This window comes from Dipodomys ordii, unplaced genomic scaffold (assembly GCF_000151885.1).
Source record: "Dipodomys ordii isolate 6190 unplaced genomic scaffold, Dord_2.0 Scaffold52, whole genome shotgun sequence".
Lineage (NCBI taxonomy): Eukaryota > Metazoa > Chordata > Mammalia > Rodentia > Heteromyidae > Dipodomys > Dipodomys ordii.
Window position 1 is genome coordinate 1,177,507 of NW_012267268.1, and position 21,492 is coordinate 1,198,998.

The 21,492-nt window shown below is 32.8% G+C and overlaps 1 protein-coding gene across 3 annotated transcripts in view; it reads left to right on the forward strand.

The window, feature by feature from the left end:
* Dpp10 (dipeptidyl-peptidase 10 (non-functional)) overlaps positions 1 to 21,492 on the forward strand; it is a 1,450,850-nt gene that overhangs the window by 966,031 nt on the left and 463,327 nt on the right. For all 3 annotated transcript variants that reach the window (XM_013020704.1, XM_013020703.1, XM_013020705.1), the window contains exon 3: positions 4,616 to 4,711. In XM_013020704.1, coding sequence (XP_012876158.1) covers positions 4,616 to 4,711 — 96 coding nt within the window. The remainder of the gene's footprint in view (positions 1 to 4,615; positions 4,712 to 21,492) is intronic.

The window sequence follows — 21,492 nt, forward strand, 5'->3', positions numbered from 1 at the left end:
ATATATATATATATATATATATCACATTTTCTTGATCCATTCATCTACTGAGGAGCATCTGGGTTGTTTGTGATCATTTGGGTAAATGCCCAGAAGTGGATTGTTGGGTCATAGTGTAGCTCTATGTGGAGTCTTTTGAGGAACCTCCATACTGCTTTCCAAAATGATTGAACAAGTTTACACTCCCACCAACAATGCAGTAGGGTTCCCTCAAAAAGGGAAATTTTATATTCAACATGAAAGGTTGGAAACAAATGTTTATTGCAGCTTAATGCATAATTGCTCAAAACTAGGAAAAACAACAGCACAACTGCTTCTCAGTGTGTAATGATTATTCAAACTGTGCTTCACTCATCTCTGAAATGTGATTCAGGCATCAAAAGGAATAGATTATTGATACACTTAACAAATTGGATGACTGGAGAGATCTTTCCTGAGTAAAAATGGTCAATAGCAAAAGAATAAGGTGTTACGTGATTCCAAATATGTAGCATTATTAAAATTTCAAAAGTTGAGTTACAGAAAAGAGCTCTGATTACCAGGGCATGCTGGTGGAGAAGGTCTGCTAAGAAAATGCTAGAACATCAGGTTATATGGTCATATGTACATAGCTTTCAATCTCTTCTGCTTGTCCTAGACATGTACTAGTTATTGCAGATAAGGGAAACCATGGGACCTATATTTCTTTGGGTCTGGCTTACTTCACTTAATATAATTTTTTATGAGTCTTTCCATTTCCTAACAAATGGGACAATGCCATTCTTTCTGATGAAGGCATAGAATTCCATTGTGTATATAAACCACATTTTCTTGATGCGTTCATCTACTGAGGGGCATCTGGGTTGGTTCCATATAATATGCTGTGATAAACATAGTTGTGCTGGTAGCTTTAGTGTGATCTTGATAGGGACATAAAGATATTGTATCTTTTTTGCTGTTTATTTTTAATGTACTTATAATGTAGTATGTAATTATTTTTGTTTCTTTGTATGTTCTTCCTCCATTGTTCTTCCTCCCTGTTGTCACTGTATTTGATTCTGGTGTCCTTCATCTTGAATATATATATATATATATATATATATTAATTTTGGGAGGGGAAGGGAAATAACAAAATGCTGAAATAAAGATACAGGTTGACCCATTGGAACAATGAGACAAACATGATACTATGTTGAAAAGGAACTTTACAACTTTGCAGGGGATATGGGGGGGGTTGGGAGGGAGTTGGAGAGGTGTGGAGTAAAGGGATGGTAGGGGAAAAATAAAGGAGGGCGTAACAATGCTCAATAGGAAATGGACTTATTAACTTACTCATGTAAGTGTAACTCCTCTGTACAATATCTTTACAATAATATATATGTATATATATATATATTAAGAAAAAAAAGAAAGAGTAGAACATCTGTTCTACCTCTTGACTTGTTGTGGCCATGTGTTTAATTGCATAAAATCACTGCATCTATTATCCCAGCACTCAGGAGTCTGAGCAGGTAGATTTTTTTTGGGGGGGGGGGTCCAGTCATGGGGCTTGAACTCTGGGCCTAGGCACTGTCCCTCAGCTTTTCATCTCAAGGCTAGCACTCTACCACTTGAGCCACAGCACCACTTCCGGCTTTTTTCTTTTTGCTTAAGTGGTGCTGAGGAATCGAACCCAGGGGCTCAGGCATGCAAGGCAAGCACTCTACCACTGAGCCACCTTCCCAGCCCTGAGCAGGTAGATTTTAAAATCTCAGACTAGCCTAGGCTACACAGAGGCTCATGGTCATGTGAAGAACAACATGAGACTGTTTTTTTTAAGCTCAGTAGTAGAATGCTTGCCTCATATCCCTCATTTGATCCACAGCAATCCACAAAAAAAAAAAGGAGAAGAAAGTGAAATAATTTAAACATAATCTCTTTCATTGGAATAAACAAATTCTTACTTCCTAACTTCACCTATATAAATTTAAAGGATTAAATAAATAAGTGTATATCAAACAGAGATTATACAAATGTAATTAAGAATTGAAAGCAGAGAAGGTCAGATAAATTGATGGTAGGTGAAATGAACCCCAAGATAAGTATTCAAATGCTTTTTCTTTCATGTGATTTTTTTCTAACATATTTATAAGATGATTTCTTTGTTGCGTTTTATGTCCCTCCCCATGATATAACTCCTGCTTTTACTGTATTTGATGTTGGTATAATTTGTTGAGGGAAGGGAAAAAACAAATCATTTAAATAGAGATACATGTGAACCCATTGCAACAATGAGATGTACAAGTCGTAATGTAGAAAAACGAACTTTACATATTTGGCCAGGGGTGGGGTGGGAGGGAGATGAAAAGGGATGGGAAAGGGAAACAAAGGAGGAGTCAACAATGCTTGATAAGAAATGTACTCATTACCTTGCCCATGTAATTATAACTCCTCTGTATGGTATTTTCACAATAAATAATAATAAAAAAGAATTGAAAGACTTGGGTTTGATAAAATAATGGTATACTTCCATAGATCAGGATAATATAACATTGTGAAATTTATATAAAATCTCATTATCTTATAGATTAAGTATAGTTTAATATTAAAATTAGTTTCTCTGATTAACCTCCAAATTCACTGGCTGGAAAATAAATTCTAGAAACAAGATTCTTTGATTTGTCAAATTACAAGCCATCATCTAAAACACATTTGTTTCTTCTGGTAATGGTGTTAATTAAGGCAAGTCCATAGTTTACGTTAGGGTTCACATTGATGTCATACATTCTATGGAATTAGATATGTAATGACATGTTTCACATTATAGTATTATAGTGAGTACTTTTATTGCTCTTAAAGTCTTGTCCTTAACCGTTGGTTTTGGTTGTTGTTGTTTGTTTTCCCATTATTAATATGCATTTAGGTTCATCTTTGACTTATTCAGATTTGTGCACAATTTGTGGCAATGAATTACAAAACAATCCATTGTTTGGATATATTGTAATCTATTTATCCATCCTTGGATGGATATCTGTTTTTTTCTGTTTTTTTTTTTTTGTTTTTTTGTAATTAGGAATAAAGCTGGTACAAACTTTGGTGCAAGTGTGTTTCTCGATGAGTAAGTTTTAACTCTTTTGGGCAAATGTCAAGGAGTATCTTTCTTTTGTCTGATGGTAAAAGTGTAATTAGTTTGGTAAGAAATTTCCAATTGTTTTCCAAATTGAGTGTATCATTTTGCATTCTTGCTAGCAAAGATTGCGGGTACATTATATTTTAAAGTGAAGGTTCTTTGGATTCTTATAGCAAGCTAGTGCTCTTCCTCTCTCTCTGAGCATTTGCACCCTACATTCTTATTCTGACATCTATTATTTGTTTTGGTACCTCAATGCAAACCGTCTGAGCAGGGCTTAGATATCACCTTACAAATATTTTAGTTGTTAGTTTGAAATCTTCTGCATAAATTAAAGAACTTCAAGTTTCGATCTGTAAGACACTCAGAAGTGGACATCAATGGATTTTTTTTGTAAAACCATATACAATCATAATATCTTATGTTAATGATGGAATCAAATAACATATTTTCTTGGCAGTTACTTGGTTGGTTAAATACACAACAAAGAGACTTGCTTTTGAAATTATTGACTCTCTGCCCTAGATATTCAGTTAGGAAAAACAACAACAACAACAAAACCAAAGATCTTGCTGTAGGAAGTGCTGAACTTTTGAAAATGAAATCTAATGAGGTTAGTATATATCTTTGACATTTTATTTTCAATCACAGTGATGTTCCTAGCTAAAAGGTCACAAAGAAACAAGTATACAGAAAATAAACAATGCTATTATTTTACAATGAAAATAAAATAGTGCTATCTGTAGTTCCTTGCTTCTGAAAGGATATTTTTGATGCCTGATTTTGGTACTCAAACCATGTTCTTATTGCCATTTCTAGGTCTTAGGATGCCAAAATAAAAGAACTTTTCATAAAAGCACTAGCAATTTATCATTTGGGCTTTACATTTAAGTCTGAAATCCACTGAGCATTTGTGGTAATTATTTGGTGGAACCTTGTATTTCTTCTATTTGTTGTGTGCTCTTCCTTTGGAGTTAGGGAAATTTCTTTGTCAAACCCATTCAGGTTCGTCAACTCACTTATTTTTGAATTTTGCAGTGAATTTGTAAGTTCCCTTAAGAAGATTATATCAAAGTGAGTTTGGATAATGAGTTACTGGCTATATATGGTTAGATTATGACTTTTGGATAGTGCATACCAGGATTTATTCTGCTTCCATATTGTATATCATGGTGTATTTTAGGATTGGTCTGTTAAATTGGTGCCAAATCAACTAACTTTAATATTTAAAATAAATTATTTTAAAACATTTATGAGGCTGGATATAGTGGAACTTGGCTGTTATTCAAGTATCCAGAAGTCTGGGACAGGTGGAACTCAACTTGGAAGTCAGCTTGGGATCTTGTGTCAGATCCTGTTTCAATTAATAACAAAGGGTATAAGCTCACAAAATAAAGTAAAAAGTCAAAATGGTCTCTTTATTGCAATATATTGTTGACATATTTTCAAGCAAAACACTCCAAGATTTATATCTCATATTTCATTTATTTTAAAGCCATCTCTGACCTAAGATTACTTTCATTTTAGATGAACTCACAAATTCATCTGAAACCAGATTGTCTTTAGAAGACCTCTTCAGGAAAGAATTTGTGCTTCATAATCCTGAAGCATTGTGGATCAATGGTATGTGCAGATCTTTTCAATTTTGAGTTTGGTGTAATTAAAACAAAATGTATATCATAGGTGTTATCTATCTCCCCTTCTCTCTCCTCCCCTTTCCTAGCTACCCTTCCCCTTCATTTCCCTCCTATCTGTCTCTCTCCTTCCCTCCTTCCCTCTCCTTGCCCTCCCCTCTCTCTCTTTCTCTCTTTCTCTTTCTCTCTCTCTTATGTGACCTATATATCTATATATGCCAGACATTAGAACTTGATCTCACATGTGAGAGAAAATCAGTAATCAGTTCTGGGAGTGGTGTTTCAGTAACTACCCCTTACACTGGATGTATGTACTGTTCTTTGTGATTTTTTTCTGTCCTAGAATAAAAAACACTCTTGCTTTCCTTAAATCAATTTTGAAGACTAACTTGAGAAAATTAAATTAAGTTACTGAGTGGCTTCATGGACTTCAGTTTGTCCTTACAGAAATTAAGAAGGAGAATTATTGAGTGAACTAATTCTGAGAAATGTGTTAGCAAACATTAAGTGACAGGGTTTCACTGTTTGAATATTCCATTTTGCCTGACAGCACTTGTAATCACGGTTGCACATCATTCTTAATGCAGTATCTTTGCTTATTTACCAGGAAAGATATATATATATATATATATATATATTCATGTAATAAAGATTTGTATTTTGAACTAATAAAGGTTATTTTATTTATAGACAATTCCTTTTTATCCAATATTTTATTTAAGCACATTTATGCTTACAAACTAAGCTTTAATTTATGGAAGCTTATAGACAGACTGCAATCATGGAGATAAGATCAAACCATACTTGTTTTCTTCTCACTGAGATAATTCCTAGAGATTGAGCAGCATTCAGATTTATTTTTGACTAGATGAATGAATGTTTTAAATGAAAATATAGCATCCTTGATCATCAATTGATATTTCATATGTAATTTATTAAAGAAGACAATGTATCATGTTGCAGGTCACATGATCTAGCACTTTCCTTCACCTACTTTCATATTTTCTTATCTAACTATTTATAATTGGGATAAGTTATATTTTTGCCTTGTCTCTGTGATTATTTCTAGTGCACAGTATTAACTTCTCACATAAGCACTATCACTAATGAAAGTTAAAATAATTTTTACTCCATACTTTGTTCCAGTTCACAAATCTATCACAGATCATTCTCTGTTGAGCAGTTACAGTTATATAAGTTATCTATTTACTCCAAAGCAAATCTTTTCATGAGGCAGTTAACTAAAAAGGGAAGTTATCAATTTTTTTAAGGTTGGTAGTTTTGTGAATCATTGGATCTGAAATACTGGCTAATCTTTGTGTGATTTTTGACAAATTATAAAAAGTTGGCAGTCTTTGACTTTGGAAAGCAAGGGAAAACTCAAAGATATTGTCTTCTTTCTCAGTTTAGCTTGGACTACTCATTGAAATGTCTTTTTTCTGTGTATAGCTGGCACATTGATACTAATGCTCCAAAGAAATGAAGTAAATGGCATGCCTTATTTCAACATCTATGGTGCAGATTCTATTTTTACATTTTAAAAGATATCAAGATAATGTATTTGGAGTCAATGTTTAACATAAATTCCTTAACAAATTTTGGTAAACTGCATCTTGAGAAAACAAACTGAGAAAAAAGCTGTAGAATATTCTAAATGATGCTAAAAAATGATATTTTCAAAAGAATTTTGCATAGAAAAACAGTCCTTTAAACTGTCAAAACAGTCTAAGCTCAAGGAGATTGTGTAAAAGTTTATTCTTTGTCCATTGTTTTGAAGTAGTAGTGTTTATTGGTGTTCTGCTGTAACTCAGCCTCTGTACGGCAGTCACTAGGTGTTTACCCTATTTTTATATTCCTCAGGTATCCAAGAAATGGATGGAACCCACAGGAATAGGGTGTATAATCTTATCCATATTATAAATCATTATGTCAAAATGAAATGTAGGCTTTCTATTTATTCTCAATAGAGCCTCATAAAATTTTCTTACTGTATGATCACTTGAAGGAGTTCAGCTAAGCTTATTTGGAAGTTGTGTTTAATTCTTGAAGGTCACCATAGGAACATAGCACATTGCTGATCAAATGGGAAATGAGAGTCAGAGTGGCCCTGGCCAGTAGCTTGTGATGAAGCATTGTCATTCATTATGCTGATTCTCAAATCATCTATCTGAGAATGTCACTGCAGCCTTGGATGGGTGATTATGTTCATGGTTGACTGAACAAATGCCATGCCCCAGATCTGTTCAGATCCTTGAAATCTCCATTTTTATAGCATCTTTTTTTTCCTTAGTTATGTTACCTTGAAATCTAAAAATTCATCTTGTCTAAAATTGTCAATTGACATTCCTTTGATTATCAAAGAATAATCTAACATTGAGCACCTTCTATGTAAAAATCCTGATGGGTTAAATATATTAAGTAGATATGATATATATCATAAAATCATATATTTTATATAATTCATATATAAGCAAAATAGAAGTCTAGAAACTGATGTCAAAACAAGAAACTTATTCAGACACATCTAATTAATAGAGAGAGAGAAAGCCTGCTTTATTCATTTATGCTGAAGTATAAAACAAATCTTATCATTTCATTCTGACATACCGTTCCTATATCAATTATATCCTGAAAATGTCAGTTATATATACATCTCTTACTAAGTCTGTTCATGTTGGTTATTACACTAATGTTTTTATCTTTCCAATATAATAGTAACTTATACAGTCATTAAAAATAAAATGGATATGCCTATTTATTGACACAATCAAGATTAAAAATAAAAACTAATGCTTTCAAAGCAGGGGAAATAATCTATGTTATTGAATTATATTATGTTTTAGTGATGGCCTCCAGATAATTTTTTCTTCTTACACCCTTTTTCCTCAAAGTTCTTTAATAAATGTATACATATGTGTGTGTGTGTGTGTGTGTGTGTGTGTGTGTGTTTCTTATAACTAAGAAAAAAGATGTTCCTTCCTGTCAGTTTCATGGCCTGCAATTCCTCCAGCAGTCTAATACAACCTTTTAGGGCCCAGTTAAAAAATAGTAAACTGCTCCTCAAAAACCACTAGGAGAGTGGTTTTATCAATGGACTAAACTCTTGACTCCTCCCTTTATGTGTGAAGATTCAGTGAGCCAGGCCTCTGCCTCTGTCCTTTCCTACTGCACTTGATGCTTCCCTCTTTCAAGACATTTGATGTGCTCCCAAGCCTCCAGAGCTCTCTGTCTTTGTGCCTTTACCGCTCTCATTTTTGCTTGTGCAGTTTTCTCTGTCTCTGAGAGATCCCTGTCTCTGAAAGTTCTGATTGTTTTCCTTCTGGAAACCTGATTTCAGGCAACACCAGTGGCTCTATTTCTGCCAGTTTGTGGAACATCACCTTCCCCAAATTGCGTTGTGATTCTCTTTAGGCATAAATTTCTATCTTGGTAGTAGTTAGAGCATATGTAATCTGTAAGTAAATATTTCTAAGACAATTGTGAAGGACTACTTTTATTGTTTGTTTGTTTGATTCCACTTGTTCTTTGCTTCCAGTTTGGTATAATAAATATTTCTGAAAAAAATAACACAATGTATTTCTAGATAAATGAAATAATACATTAATATTCCCTACCACAAATTCCAGTTTTCTCTTTCTAAACCCTGCAATTACATTGCCAAATATGTATTATATAAAAATATTACAATATATATTTTAAATAATTTGAATGAAAGAATACATTTTACTAAACATTTTATTTTTCTAAACCTAAACAAAAGTGAGAATAATAATGATTAGATCATATTTAATGACTATTTTCAAATATAAAAAGTGAAATAAATACTTAACTGCTTAATATTGTAATTTAAATTCATTTAAAAGCAATTTTTTCTGTTTTTTAAATTTTCTTTTTTTTCCTTTTTTTAAATTTTTTGTGAACATACTGTACAGAGGGGTTAAAATTACATAGGCAAGATAATGAGTACATTTCTTATCAAGCATTGCAGCCTCCTCCTTTGTTTACCTTTCACATCCCTTCCCAGTTAAAAGCAATTTTTAACAATCTCTGACTGTTAACTTTAAATTTTCCACAAAATGTGTTAATTGATACTGTAAACATCATCTCAAACTCCATCCCATTCTAAAATCTAACCTTTAGAGACAATTTTAAATACTTTTTATCAAAAATGATTTTAGCTTTTTAAGCACATCTCCATTACAATTGACATTAGGTAACAGATCATTAGGTAATGAAATTTTATATACTGTGCCTAGTGGGTGGCTTAGATCATTCCATGAGTTTGACAATTGCCTAAGAATATTCATTCTCTTATCATGGTCTTAGATCTTACAGAAATATCAAATTGCTATGAAAGTTTCTGAAGCTTATCTTTTCTGGACAATGAAACCTATCAGTTTCTGGCCAAGTAGGAAGCCCTTTATCAATGGGCTATCCTAGGCCAACATCTCTCAATCCAGATCTATTCTTAAAACGATAAGCCATAGAATAGGACATTTGTCAGATTCACATTTGACTATAGCACCTACTAGGACTACTGTTCAATTAATAGTTAGCAAAATAAAACATAAACCTCTAATGTTTTCTTAGTATACAAAGTTGGACCCACATGCTCCACAATCATTTGAGGGTTCCTTTCAGTTCTTTTTCTCATAGTGTAGATATATTTTTCCCGTTGCATTGCCAATTGTACATTTGGTATGATGTGTTACTGTTTGTTTCTGAGCTGAATCATTGATATTATGTGAGTGCCTGAGTTTTTATCACCATCTTAAAAGATTCATGTTGGAGCCAATGAAACCCATTTGCCACATAATATTATAAGAGATATTTCTTTCAAGCTTAAAACAATGTGTGAACAATATGACATATGAAAATAGGGAAGTCATTAAAATAAAACAAGCTAGGAGAAATTATTTTTAAAACCTCTGATACTTGGTTTCTTCACCCAACATAGGAATAATAGTATAGCTGGCAACACAATTGAAAATGAACAAAAAAATGTAAAATAAGATTAAAAAATAGCATATATAAATTATATAAGAATTTAAAGAGACAATGAAGAATCCACATACTAACTTTAATGAAAAATAAAATGTATTATTTAAAATACCATCAACAATATAATAATCTGGAAACATAACTTAGAGAGTAATCAAATTAAGCTAACTTGTTGCTGTTTAACTCAATTTAACATGCTAGTATTTTTGTCAATTTACTTTGATTGCAGAAGTTATTACCCTTCTCACTAGCCAATTCAAAGTCCTGAATTAAAATTACCTTATTTTTAATCTTGGTTTTATACACTTGAAAAACTTTCAGTTTTATAATCTTCAACAAACAATATTTAGATAAGTTAAATATGATTTTATGTCCATGAGATTCTTGAAGATTACATTATATTACACTAATACTTGTAAGGACAAATTATATATATATATGTATGTGTGTGTATATAACATATATAGAGACTTAAATTGTGATTAAATAAATAATTTTATTTAATAAAATATCAACAATCTATTAACTATGATGTATTGGGAAAAATAATGATGTTGGCTACTTTGAATGAAATGCTAAGTGAAAGTATTATGATACAGAATAATATGAATAGTATATTCACAACTGTATCATGTACATCTATACAACTGTATATGTGAAGCACCAAAACTGATTTTGCTTAAATAATAAATATCTGATAGAATGATTGTGACATTTGTTTTTAATCCATATTTCTTAAATGATATTGTCCCTATTTCTCCTATTTTCAACTAGTATGCTGTAACTTTCATAACAAATTAGTTATTTATTTCTAGTGAGAATATAAATACAATTCATCAAATATTTATTTGGTTATTTATGAGATTATTCTTTAAAAACAAAGGGGAAGAAGGTAAGAAATTCTGTAAGAAAAGGCCTGTTGTAGCCAGAGAAATGGATTTTTAAAGGATGTAGAAGAGAGCATTATAAATATGGGCTCATCTGTAGTAGGCATAAAAACAATTTCCTCTTACTAAAATGAAAGACAACCTCTCTTCCTTGAATTCCGGATGCCCACAGGGGAGGCAAGTTTGAGAGCAAGAGGTTCTTACTGATAGTGGGAGAAAGGGAATGTTTTCAGGGCAGCACAGAGCTCTGATACTTCAGAGAGGTATTGTTTCTTCTATTAGTAGTTTCACTCTCTTGTCTCCCAAGTGATTGATACTTGATGTTCTTTATTCTTCACTATGTTTATTATTCTTCCAATAATGTAATGCAAAGAGGAGTATTGGAATATGACATCCCTGATTCTTGATTCACAGCAAAGAAAACAGAAAATTGGGTAATGTATGTAATTAATTTCTATCAAGGTTGACCCACCTTCTTAGGCTATTAAATGCCAAAAGATGTTATTAAAACATATGACTACAATATAATCACTGACAAGACTAAGTACTGAAAAGGAATACCATTGAGGGTAATTTAGATCTCTCAAATGACCAAAAATGTTTTCTTTATTTCTGTATTGTATCCATAATAAACTTGCAAAAATCATGAATAAAATGAAAACATCAACAACAATAACTCACACTGTGACATTTGATTATACTAACTTCAGATAGACCAAACCTTTGTTTTAATGCAAATATAAATAGTTTATTTAAGAAAATGTTTATAAAATTCTGGTTTGTCTTAAAGTAGCAATATGTACATTAAATACCAAGATAGAGGAGCATAAATTACCCTCAAATCTAGCATAAACCTCTCAGAAAAAAGTAAAAGGTTTATGAAAATATGCATATGGATTAAACATGGAATAATTAATATATTTATAGGGGACTTGACCTACAAAGTAAACTATAGGATTACTAAATGTCATGTTAACCCATACTTGTTGATTTAGAAAATTATATTTTTATGGTTAAACAAAAGAAGAAAAAAGTTTAGGTAAATGGAATGAAGGTTATATTTAGAGTTCACCAGAAGGCATTTATTGAGTCTCGACTATGTGCCTGCACAGAGCCTTGTGTATTCTGGATAGAATCTGTTGACATTAGGAAGGTTTATAGCAAAATAAATGAAGTCCTCATAATCTTGTGATATTCTGCAGTTTTCGCTGGCCTTAGCTTTGTTGGCCCAGTCACTGACTTAGTCAAAAGAAGTACTGTTTTAGGATGTGTTGACACTGACATTCATTCTTTCATTCCTTCAACTTGTATTTATTGAGCAGAGTCAGAAATTCTTCTAGATATAAAGATAAGAACATAAAGAATCACAGTACCTTCACTATGAAAAATTCAGAATGTAAAGGTTATTTCCTCGTCTTTCACAGTATCTTTTCCAATGTACATGGCTTAAATGAGTGAAATTAGTCATCAGAATGGTGTGAAGAAAACAGATTAGGCATGCATGAGAAAAATATTTACCACAAGCTTTGGTAAGATTTTGTTAATTTTCTTTGCTCTGATATCCAGTTCACGTTTTCATACTCCATATTCCTCTTTTTACTTTGCCGTAGGACACAAATCACACATCTCATTTTCTGTCTATCTCTTTTATTTCTTAGAGTATTTCATATGTTGATAATCCTGATGAATACATTTGTGTACTAACATTTTCAAAGGAAAAAAATACATAATTCTAGTACACAGAGTCTGTGGAAAATAGTTGAAATGAATGGATCTGAAACTATGAGACAATGGCGTGAGGATAGTTGCGTTTTTAATATATAACTACTTCTTAGAACTGGAGAGATCTATTTGTTACATGTAAGAAATACAAACAGTGAGAAAAAGATTTATGTAAATAATGATGCTTGGTATTGGTATATGTAGAGGGAGAACCGTACAGAGTATAAAAGAGTACATCACTGAAACAGGAAAGGGATGTATTAGAGCAGACCCAGGACTTAACACTGTGTGTAAATATGTTGTAGAAAACTCTGTATGGAGTAGTAATAGTGGTAGTATTGGGGAAAGGGAGAAGGGAGAATTTCTTTCTGAATGACTAATTTTATTTAATTGAACATGGAGTCAATCTGAATGACCTTCTAGTGGTAGAAAGTCAAATATTTCACCCACTAAGTTCATATTGGCTAAACAAAGTTGTTATATGGAAAATTTGATGGAGACAACAGTAGTTTATCAATATTTTTCAATATTCTCACTAGTCATTTCAAAGAAAGTATTTAATCAACAAAAATGTTCTGTTTTAACTAGTTTTACTCCGTGTGTGTTTGTGTGTTCATAAAGACACATTCAATAATAAGTCCAACAGATTTAATTTAATTTCCTTTTTGTAAAAATTTATTTCTATACTTTTGTTCCAACTAAAACTGAGGCAATATGAATTTATAGAGTCCTGAAGTAATGCAGACATATGAAGTTGTAATATTTTAATCAACTTATTACTAGTGCCAAAATTAAAATAATTATGTTTCATGTGTTGTATAGTAGATGTGCATTTATAATTGTTATTTGCTAATGTTTATAATTCCCTAATTCAGTTTACATAACTGGCGATCCTAACAAATAGATCATTTTTCAAGGCTCCAGAGCTAAAAGGTGGTACAATGACTACTCATTAGTCTTCAGTCTATCTGCTTTGATCTTCAGGTTTCTATGAGCACAGTGACTAGGCACAGAAAGGTTTATGGGAAAGAACAGTAGGGAAAGATAATCATGAAAAGATAATTACTTTTGATATGTGCTACTAAGCATACATTATATAATAATAATTGAAAATAAAGTAGGAAAAAGTGAAATTTCACTGAACATTTGACACAAAATCTCTATAAGATGAACAAAGAACTGAATTTAAAACGTAATGGAATAGAAAATAAATTATTACACTGGGATTTAAGAAACTGAGCTCAATATTTACCTTACAGAAATATTACTACCTTGCTAGGCCCAAATCTTCATTGTTGAGATTACAGGTTTTTGCCAGAAAAAAAACATTGAGTTTTTCAGGATTTATTTTTTATTTTGAAAGTTTCCATATCTGGATGTTATACTTTAGTAGTTCCTTGTGCAAATCACAATAGGGCTGGAGTTTGCTTATTGTTAAACTTCAAACTATCTGGTTTAAAAAGAGCATGTATTACTACCCAAAATATTATAAGTGGGGCTGGGAAGGTGGCTCAGTTGTAGAGCGCTTGCCTTGCATGCATGAGACTCTGGGTTCGATTCCTCAGCACCACATAAGCAGAAAAAAAAAAAAAAACACGAAAGTGGTGTTGTGGCTCAAGTGGTAGTGCACTAGCCTTGAGCTGAAGAGCTGAGGGACAGCATCCAGGCCCAGAGTTCAGGCCCATGACCAAATCTGAAAAAAAAATATTATAAGTGAAGTGTTTCACAGTTTAACAGTGTTAAACACAGTGAACCAGTGATACATTGTCAAATATAAGTGTTGACCCTACTACTTTTCAACTTCTCAAGCATCTTTTTCTTTAGAAATTATACTTCCTAACTAAAGCATATATTCATAAGCTTTACACATTAAATATCTGTATGTAGAAATTATGATAAAATTTAATTTCTTTATAGTTAGTGTTAATATTTATAAAATTGAAACTGTTATTTGGTAAAAATGTAAACAAACTTCTTAATACTCAGGATTTTGAATTAAAATTATATTTTACTTGAAAACAGTTTAAAAATTTATTAATTGCCTAAATTTGGCTCCATGTTGTATGTGAGTTTGAGAAACTTCATTAATCTAAGCAATATTGAATTGCTCGGGGACAACACACATTTTTTAAATCTCTTATTGCCACTTAAAATCCAGGAAAATAATTGGCATTTCTCCTGAGCTTTTTACAACATTTGCTTTTATCACTTATTGTTTATAAATGCCTATTCCAACAAAATTGGAGAAGGAGAGAGACAGAGTGAGGGGGAAAATCCTCTGAATAAAATTTTAAATCAGGAGGTAGACTGTCTCAAAATTTCCATGTTCCACTCCTTCTTTCCTGACAGTTCCTGGAAGACTTTGTGAAGTCCCTATGGCTTCAAGGGGCATAGGATTAGAAACTATAATGTACAATGTTATCAGAGAATATACTGTATATTAACACATGTAGTGAGATATAAAGTCTACAATGTAACATTCAGGATTTCATTTTTAATTTGTAAATTGATGTTATTTTAATTAGTATATATGAATTATACAGGGGTCTTATTTCCTTTTTCTATCAACTTATATGATAGCCATTGTCCTTCAATTAATTATTCAGATCTAAGCATCTGAAGCATCTTAGCTATCATAATCATTCTTAATCACTTCTGTTATTTTATGATTTAGATTGTCACTAATTTGAGTTTAATATAATCAAGAAAAATTATAAGAAATTTTATTTTATATATACTATTCTATGTAAGTGTAATTATTAGTAAAGTGTGCTGATTTCTGGTTTTAAAATGGTCAGTTGGAAATTTGAGAAAATTTTAATAAATTAGGCTATTTTCAAGGAGATGCTGGGCATCACAATGCAGATGAAATTAAATAAATGAATGGCAATAGGTTCCAATTTTAATTTGAAATACTTTATTTGACACCACTATGGAACCTTATATGTGGTAATACCACTATATAAGTTAAACATATTTTTAGTCATTATATCAGCTACTAATTTTAAGTGTGCAATTTGACTCTATTGAAGCGATTAGCTATCTGATGGAAATCATTCCTCCAATACTAGAACTATGAGTAAATGATCAGAGAGCAACACAGTGTGAAATATTTACATTGGAAACGTAACAAGGTATATTTTTGACTTAATAATGAGAAGGAAATATTCACAAAACAGTTCAAAAACAAGATTATTTTATGAATAGGTGGGGAGCATTCATAACAAAGTAGAGAGTTGAAGCTTCCATTACTGTTCAAAAATGCATTTGTCTCATATTCTAACAGATCATTTGTAAATACTTTAAAAATAACAGATGATTTTACAGTTTTCTTTGTGGTTTGATTAGTTAAATGTCATCTTTAATCATATAATTTTATTTATATATAATCATATCAAATGTGCATTATGGGCCAACCTTATACTTGCTGTTGGGATTTAGGATTTTAAGATGTCAAATGAAGGATAATAGATTAAGTCAAATTTGAGATAGAGGTGTAGGTGAATAATTTTAATGAAATTTGCCTGCTTTCTAGTGTTAGCAATCTGTTCAAGGCAAAAACTTCAACAGTAGAAAGAAATAAAGAAATAATAAAAGATTATTGTCTTTGTTCTGACTAGGAATTTCTCAGTATATGAAGGACTACTGAAGGAACACTCCAGGCTGAGACAACAATAACATCCTTTTTTTTTTAATTGTGAAAATACCGTACAGAAGGGTTTCAATTACATGGGCAAGATAATAGTACATTTCTTATCAAGCATTGTAGCCTCCTCCTTTGTTTCCCCTTCCCATCCCTTCCCATCTCTGCCCTCTACCCCTGCTCCCTCGTTCCCTCCCCCCACTCAGTCAAAGTTGTAAAATTCGTTTTTCGACATAAAGATTTGTACATGTCATTGTTTCAATGGGTCCACCTGTATCCCTAGTTAAACGATTTGTTTTTTCCCTTCCCCTCCACAAATTATACCAACATCAAATACAGTGAAAACAGGGGTTATACTGCGGGGGAGGGACATACAAAGCAACAAAGAAATCATCTTATAAATATGTTAGAAATAATCGTAAGAAAGAAAAAAAACATTTGAGTCCTTACCTTGCGGTTCATTTCACCTAACATAAACTCATCTGTTTCGGCTTATTTCAGACATATACTAGTAAGCAATAACGTCTTACATCCATATGCAAAAGTTCAAATTTTTTCTTTTTCAGGTGTATTCTGACCCTTTAAAACCATTTATTTCCCTTCTAAAATTGTTAACACCAATTCCTATATACTTAAGGCGATTTGATCCTAAATCTGGTCATGCTGAGTTATATATTTTGTATTTCTCTCATGTACATATGAAAGTTAATGAATTTATATGCCTTTCTTCCTGTTAAATCAGTTTGCACCGTTATGATTATCAAGCTTGAGGAGGGAAGTTCTTCTGGGCTCAAGGTGTGGCATTTTACTGGTAGTTTCTCCTGTGGTATGTGTTAGAATATTTTTGGTGAATGGAAGCTGAGTGAAGAAGTTGTGTTCCTCGTTGGGGAATCAGGCGTGTGTAGATGAAACTTTAGGGAAAGCCCTTCTTGGACTTTAGGGAAGTACAGAGGAACCTCCATGCTCTTCCTCTTCAGATAGATCAAAGTGATATATTTTAGGATCTTCTTATTCTCAACACAGTATCTGAGAAGTTTGCTTTTATCTTCTTTACTGAATTTATAGCTGATTATTCTTCCCAAGCCAAAAACAAAACTAAACTAAACAACAACAATGACAACAAAAAAACAAGACCTGTTTTATGCTGGATTATATTGTCCATTGTAATTCAATCCATGAAACCTTGGGTTTGATTCCTCAGTACCCCCTAAGCAGAAAAAGCCAGAAATGGCACTGTGACTCAATTGCTAGAGTGCTAGCCTTGAGCAAAAAGAAGCCAAGGGACAGTGCCCAAGCCCTGAGTCAAGCTTCAGGACTGGAAAAACACAACATAAAACCTAGTTTCAAAGGAAAATGTCAGCCGGGCATCGGTGGCTCACGACTGTAATCCTAGCTACTCAAGAGGCTGAGATCTGAGGATCACAGTTCAAAGCCAGTCCGGGCAAGGAAAATCTGTGAGACCCTTATCTCCAATAAACCACTAAAAAACCGGAAGTGGTGCTGTGGCTCAAGCGGTAGAGTGCTTGCCTTGAGCTGAAGAGTACAAGGACAGCGCCCAGGCCCAGAGTTCAAGCCCCACGACCAACCAAAAAAAAAAAAAAAGGACAATGTTATAGAAGAAGCCATGTGCCAATGTCTTGTGTCTCTACTTTTATGTACTCATAAGGCTGAGATCCAGAGGGTCATGGTTTGAGGTTACCCAGGTTAAACAAAAAGAGTGTATGCAAGCCTTAATCTCTGAAATAACAAGAAGGGATGAATACATTGCTTAAATGGTGTAGTATCAGCTGAACAAGGAAATTCTGTGCAAAGACCCTAAGTTCAAATCCTGTACCACCAAATATATTAAAAAAAGAAAGAAAAAGAACATACTAAAAATGTCACACTGTAAATTTCCTGCATAACTCTAAAAAATCTGGCTTTAAATGGAACTATGAAAGAGAAGCTTTATGAAAAGATTTTCTATCATACAACTTTAATGGCAGTCTCACTTTAAGCTCATTCTAATATTGAAGTTTGTTATTTGGAAACAATAAAAACATTCAATTGCAAACATTCAAGTATATTCAACTAAATCTTCTTTCAAAGACCTAGTCTTATGATTGCTTTTCTTGCTTATTCTAGATGACAGGAAAATTGAGAGCTTGTTTATTGTCTTGGGAACACTTATCTTTTGAAATCCATATCTACTTACTTGAAGGTCAGTTGTTTTTGTCCCCTGATGATTTTAGAAAATGTCAGTGAAACGGACACAGTAATTGATCATATTAGGATAGAATAAATCCATAAACATTTGAAAGCTTGATCTTGCAAGCTGAGTACATGCATGAGAATTTATAGAATGATGAAATAATTCTAAGAGAAAGCAGAACAAACAGGAGGCAGAATCTGTATCTGATCAAGACCTGGAACACTGGTTAGTATTCTATTCTTATAACAGTATTCCATTCTTATAAACAAAAAGAGGAGTGGAAAGTTAAGACTCATTTCAAGATGATATGATCTGTAAAATGTCAAGCTAAATTTAAGCAAAAAGATAAACAAGCAATGTGTGTCCTGGAGTCTTTCACCCATCTATTTCACCTATTATAAGAATTGTAGAAAATAAAATAAATCATATTTAGGATGCATTCGTATTACCTGATGGACTTTCTTAACTTGAGTTTCTGAAACTTTCCCCACAGTTTCCAACTAAATAGTCCAGACTTGATCTGATAATTTGCATCCCTAGTAAAAATATCAGGATCAGCTTAGAGAAAAAGTATAAGCAAACCATATGAGTCTAAGTTACTGAAATTCCTAATCTTGCTAGAATAAGAAAACAAAATTATAGCTAGTTGGTCAAAAATTAGTAATGACTAGTAATGACATTTGTTACTGGAAATTTTTATTTTCTTTAGAAATTGAGAATTTAAAATTTCTCTCAAGGAGGTATAACAATATTCATACCACTGTTTTATCCTAAGTTTTAGGTTTACATAGCCTATCTTGTAGTCATTTTCTGTATTTGATCAATCCATATATTTAGTTTCTCCTACATCTATTGTTTCCATAGTGAGTCCTACTCCTTTAAATTTTTATATTTGGATTCTAAGATGAACATATAAATTGGACTCCTATTCCTCTTAAATAACATTCTCTGCATACTGCTGCTAGAGAGAAGAAATATATTTCATAAAATCCCTAGACTGGTTTTAAACTCATGCACCTCCTGCCTCAGCCTCTTCAAAGGTACTAGGATTAAATGGCTGTGCCATAAAGCCTGATGCAAATTGAAGTTTTCATTAAAATATGTGAACATTGAAGATTTAGGGAACATAATTAGAGATGATTGTCAAACATTATTATTTTTCCACAGTGATTTCCAATAATGGAAGTTTCACCCTTTTTGATATGCCTAGCTTTGTTGAAATTATGTTTCTATTTTGGGGAGTAGTTTTTAAATCTCCTTAAATATTCATGTGTTTATAAATATACGATTCCTTGAGGTCTTTTATCTTTGAGATATGTTATCATTAATATACACAATTTTTCTGATTATTTAAAGTATGGAATTACAGATAGGAAATATATCAAACAAAAAATAGAATTGGCATGAATTGAAGATGGACAACTTAAAATGAAAGAAAAAGGGGGTGGAAGGAAGAAGAAAGAGAGAGAGGTCTTAGAAGAAAAGGGTACAAAACATAATTTTATTCTGAATTTAAGTACATTTACTGGCTGGTCATAAGTTTTTTTCTCTTTTTGCAAAACTGAAGTTTTGTTTGGCTATTTCACTTCTAAGGCATCACTTAAGACAGTGAATGAAAAGGTAATCATTACCCTTCAGAGGTAAGAAAATCTCTGCAGGCTTATAGAACCTATTTGATTTCAATAAGCATTAAAAGGCTTTATAATTTGAACAGGGCTCTACATTCACTGTAGTGCCAAGATTGATTCTGTTCTGAGCTCAGCAGGATGAAACTCTTAGCAAGTATGAAACACTCTTAATTGGTCCACATCCTTTCAGAGGACTATCACTCAGCCAGGAGCCATTAGTTGTGGTAACTGGTGATTGACCCAGCAACTGGACCAGAGGAAAAGTTTGTTAATGACCCTAGATCAAAGACCAGGTCAGCACAAACAAGACCATACTAAAGCTACCAGCACAACTATGTTTATTGCAGCATTATTTACCATAGCTAAGATATGGAACCAACCCAGATGCCCCTCAGTAGCTGAATGGGTCAAGAAAATGTGGTATATATACATAATGAAATTCTATGCCTCCATCAGAAAGAATGGCATTGCCCCATTTGTTAGGAAATGGGAAGACTTGGAAAAAAATTATATTAAGTGAAGTAAGCCAGACCCCAAGAAACATAGGTCTCATGGTTTCCCTTATTTGCAATAACTACTATATGTCTGAGACAAGCAGAAACGGTCAGATAAGTTGATGTTATGAGAAATGAACCCCAAGATAAGGACTCAAATGATTTTTTTCTTTCTTGCTATTGTTTCTAACATATTTATAAGATGATTTCTTTATTGCTTTGTTTGTCCCTCCCCCACGTTATAACCCCTGTTTTCACTGTATTTGATGTTGGCATAATTTGTGGAGGGGAAGGGAAAAAACAAATTGTTTAAATAGGGATACAGGTGGACCCATTGCAACAATGAGATGTACAAGATGTTATGTCACAAAAAACAAACTTTACAACTCTGGCGCGGGGGTGGTGGTGAGGAGTGGGGGAAGGGAGATGGGAAGGCAGGGATGGTAAGAGGAAACAAAGGAGGAGGCAACAATGCTTGATAAGAAATGTATTCATTACTTTGCTCATGTGATTGCTACCCCTCTGTACAGTATTTTCACAATTAAAAAAATGTAAAAAAAAAAAAAAAAGAATTTCAGGTAGAAAAAAAAAGACCAGATCAGCTGACCAAACCCTAGAGTTTACAATCCAACATAACTATCCCTAAAGCCACAATTATTTAGGCACTGTGCCTGTAGGCACGTGACTGATAAGTTATTGAGCATAGTCACTAGTATTACATTTGTGTCAGGATCCTAGGCTACATCTTGATTTTTGCTTTATGCCAATTATTTCATTTAGGTTAGGCCATGAAAAAAATAGAAGCACTATGAATACATACAATCAATCTACTTGGCCTACACGAATTTATAAGCAATCAGGCTAAAGCCTGCGTCTGTTATGTCATTGATGTTAGAGTATATAACGTATTCCATGAACACTTGCAACAGAGGGTTGCAGTGTGGTGCAGATAGCATCTCGATTGCACAGGATTGTCTGATGATTGGGGGCACAACAGTGCTCTGAGAGTAGCTATGTCTTAGCCAAAATGAACAGAAAGAGTAGAGGTGGTAGCTCTTTAGCAAATGTTGATTGTTTCTCTTTTACATGTCAGTTCGTAATAGCTATGCAAGAAGAATGAAATAATATAAGAACGTGCATTATTTCTGTTCCTTAAAATTTATTCATAGGACTTTGGTTTGTATCACTTGTTAAAGCTGAGCTG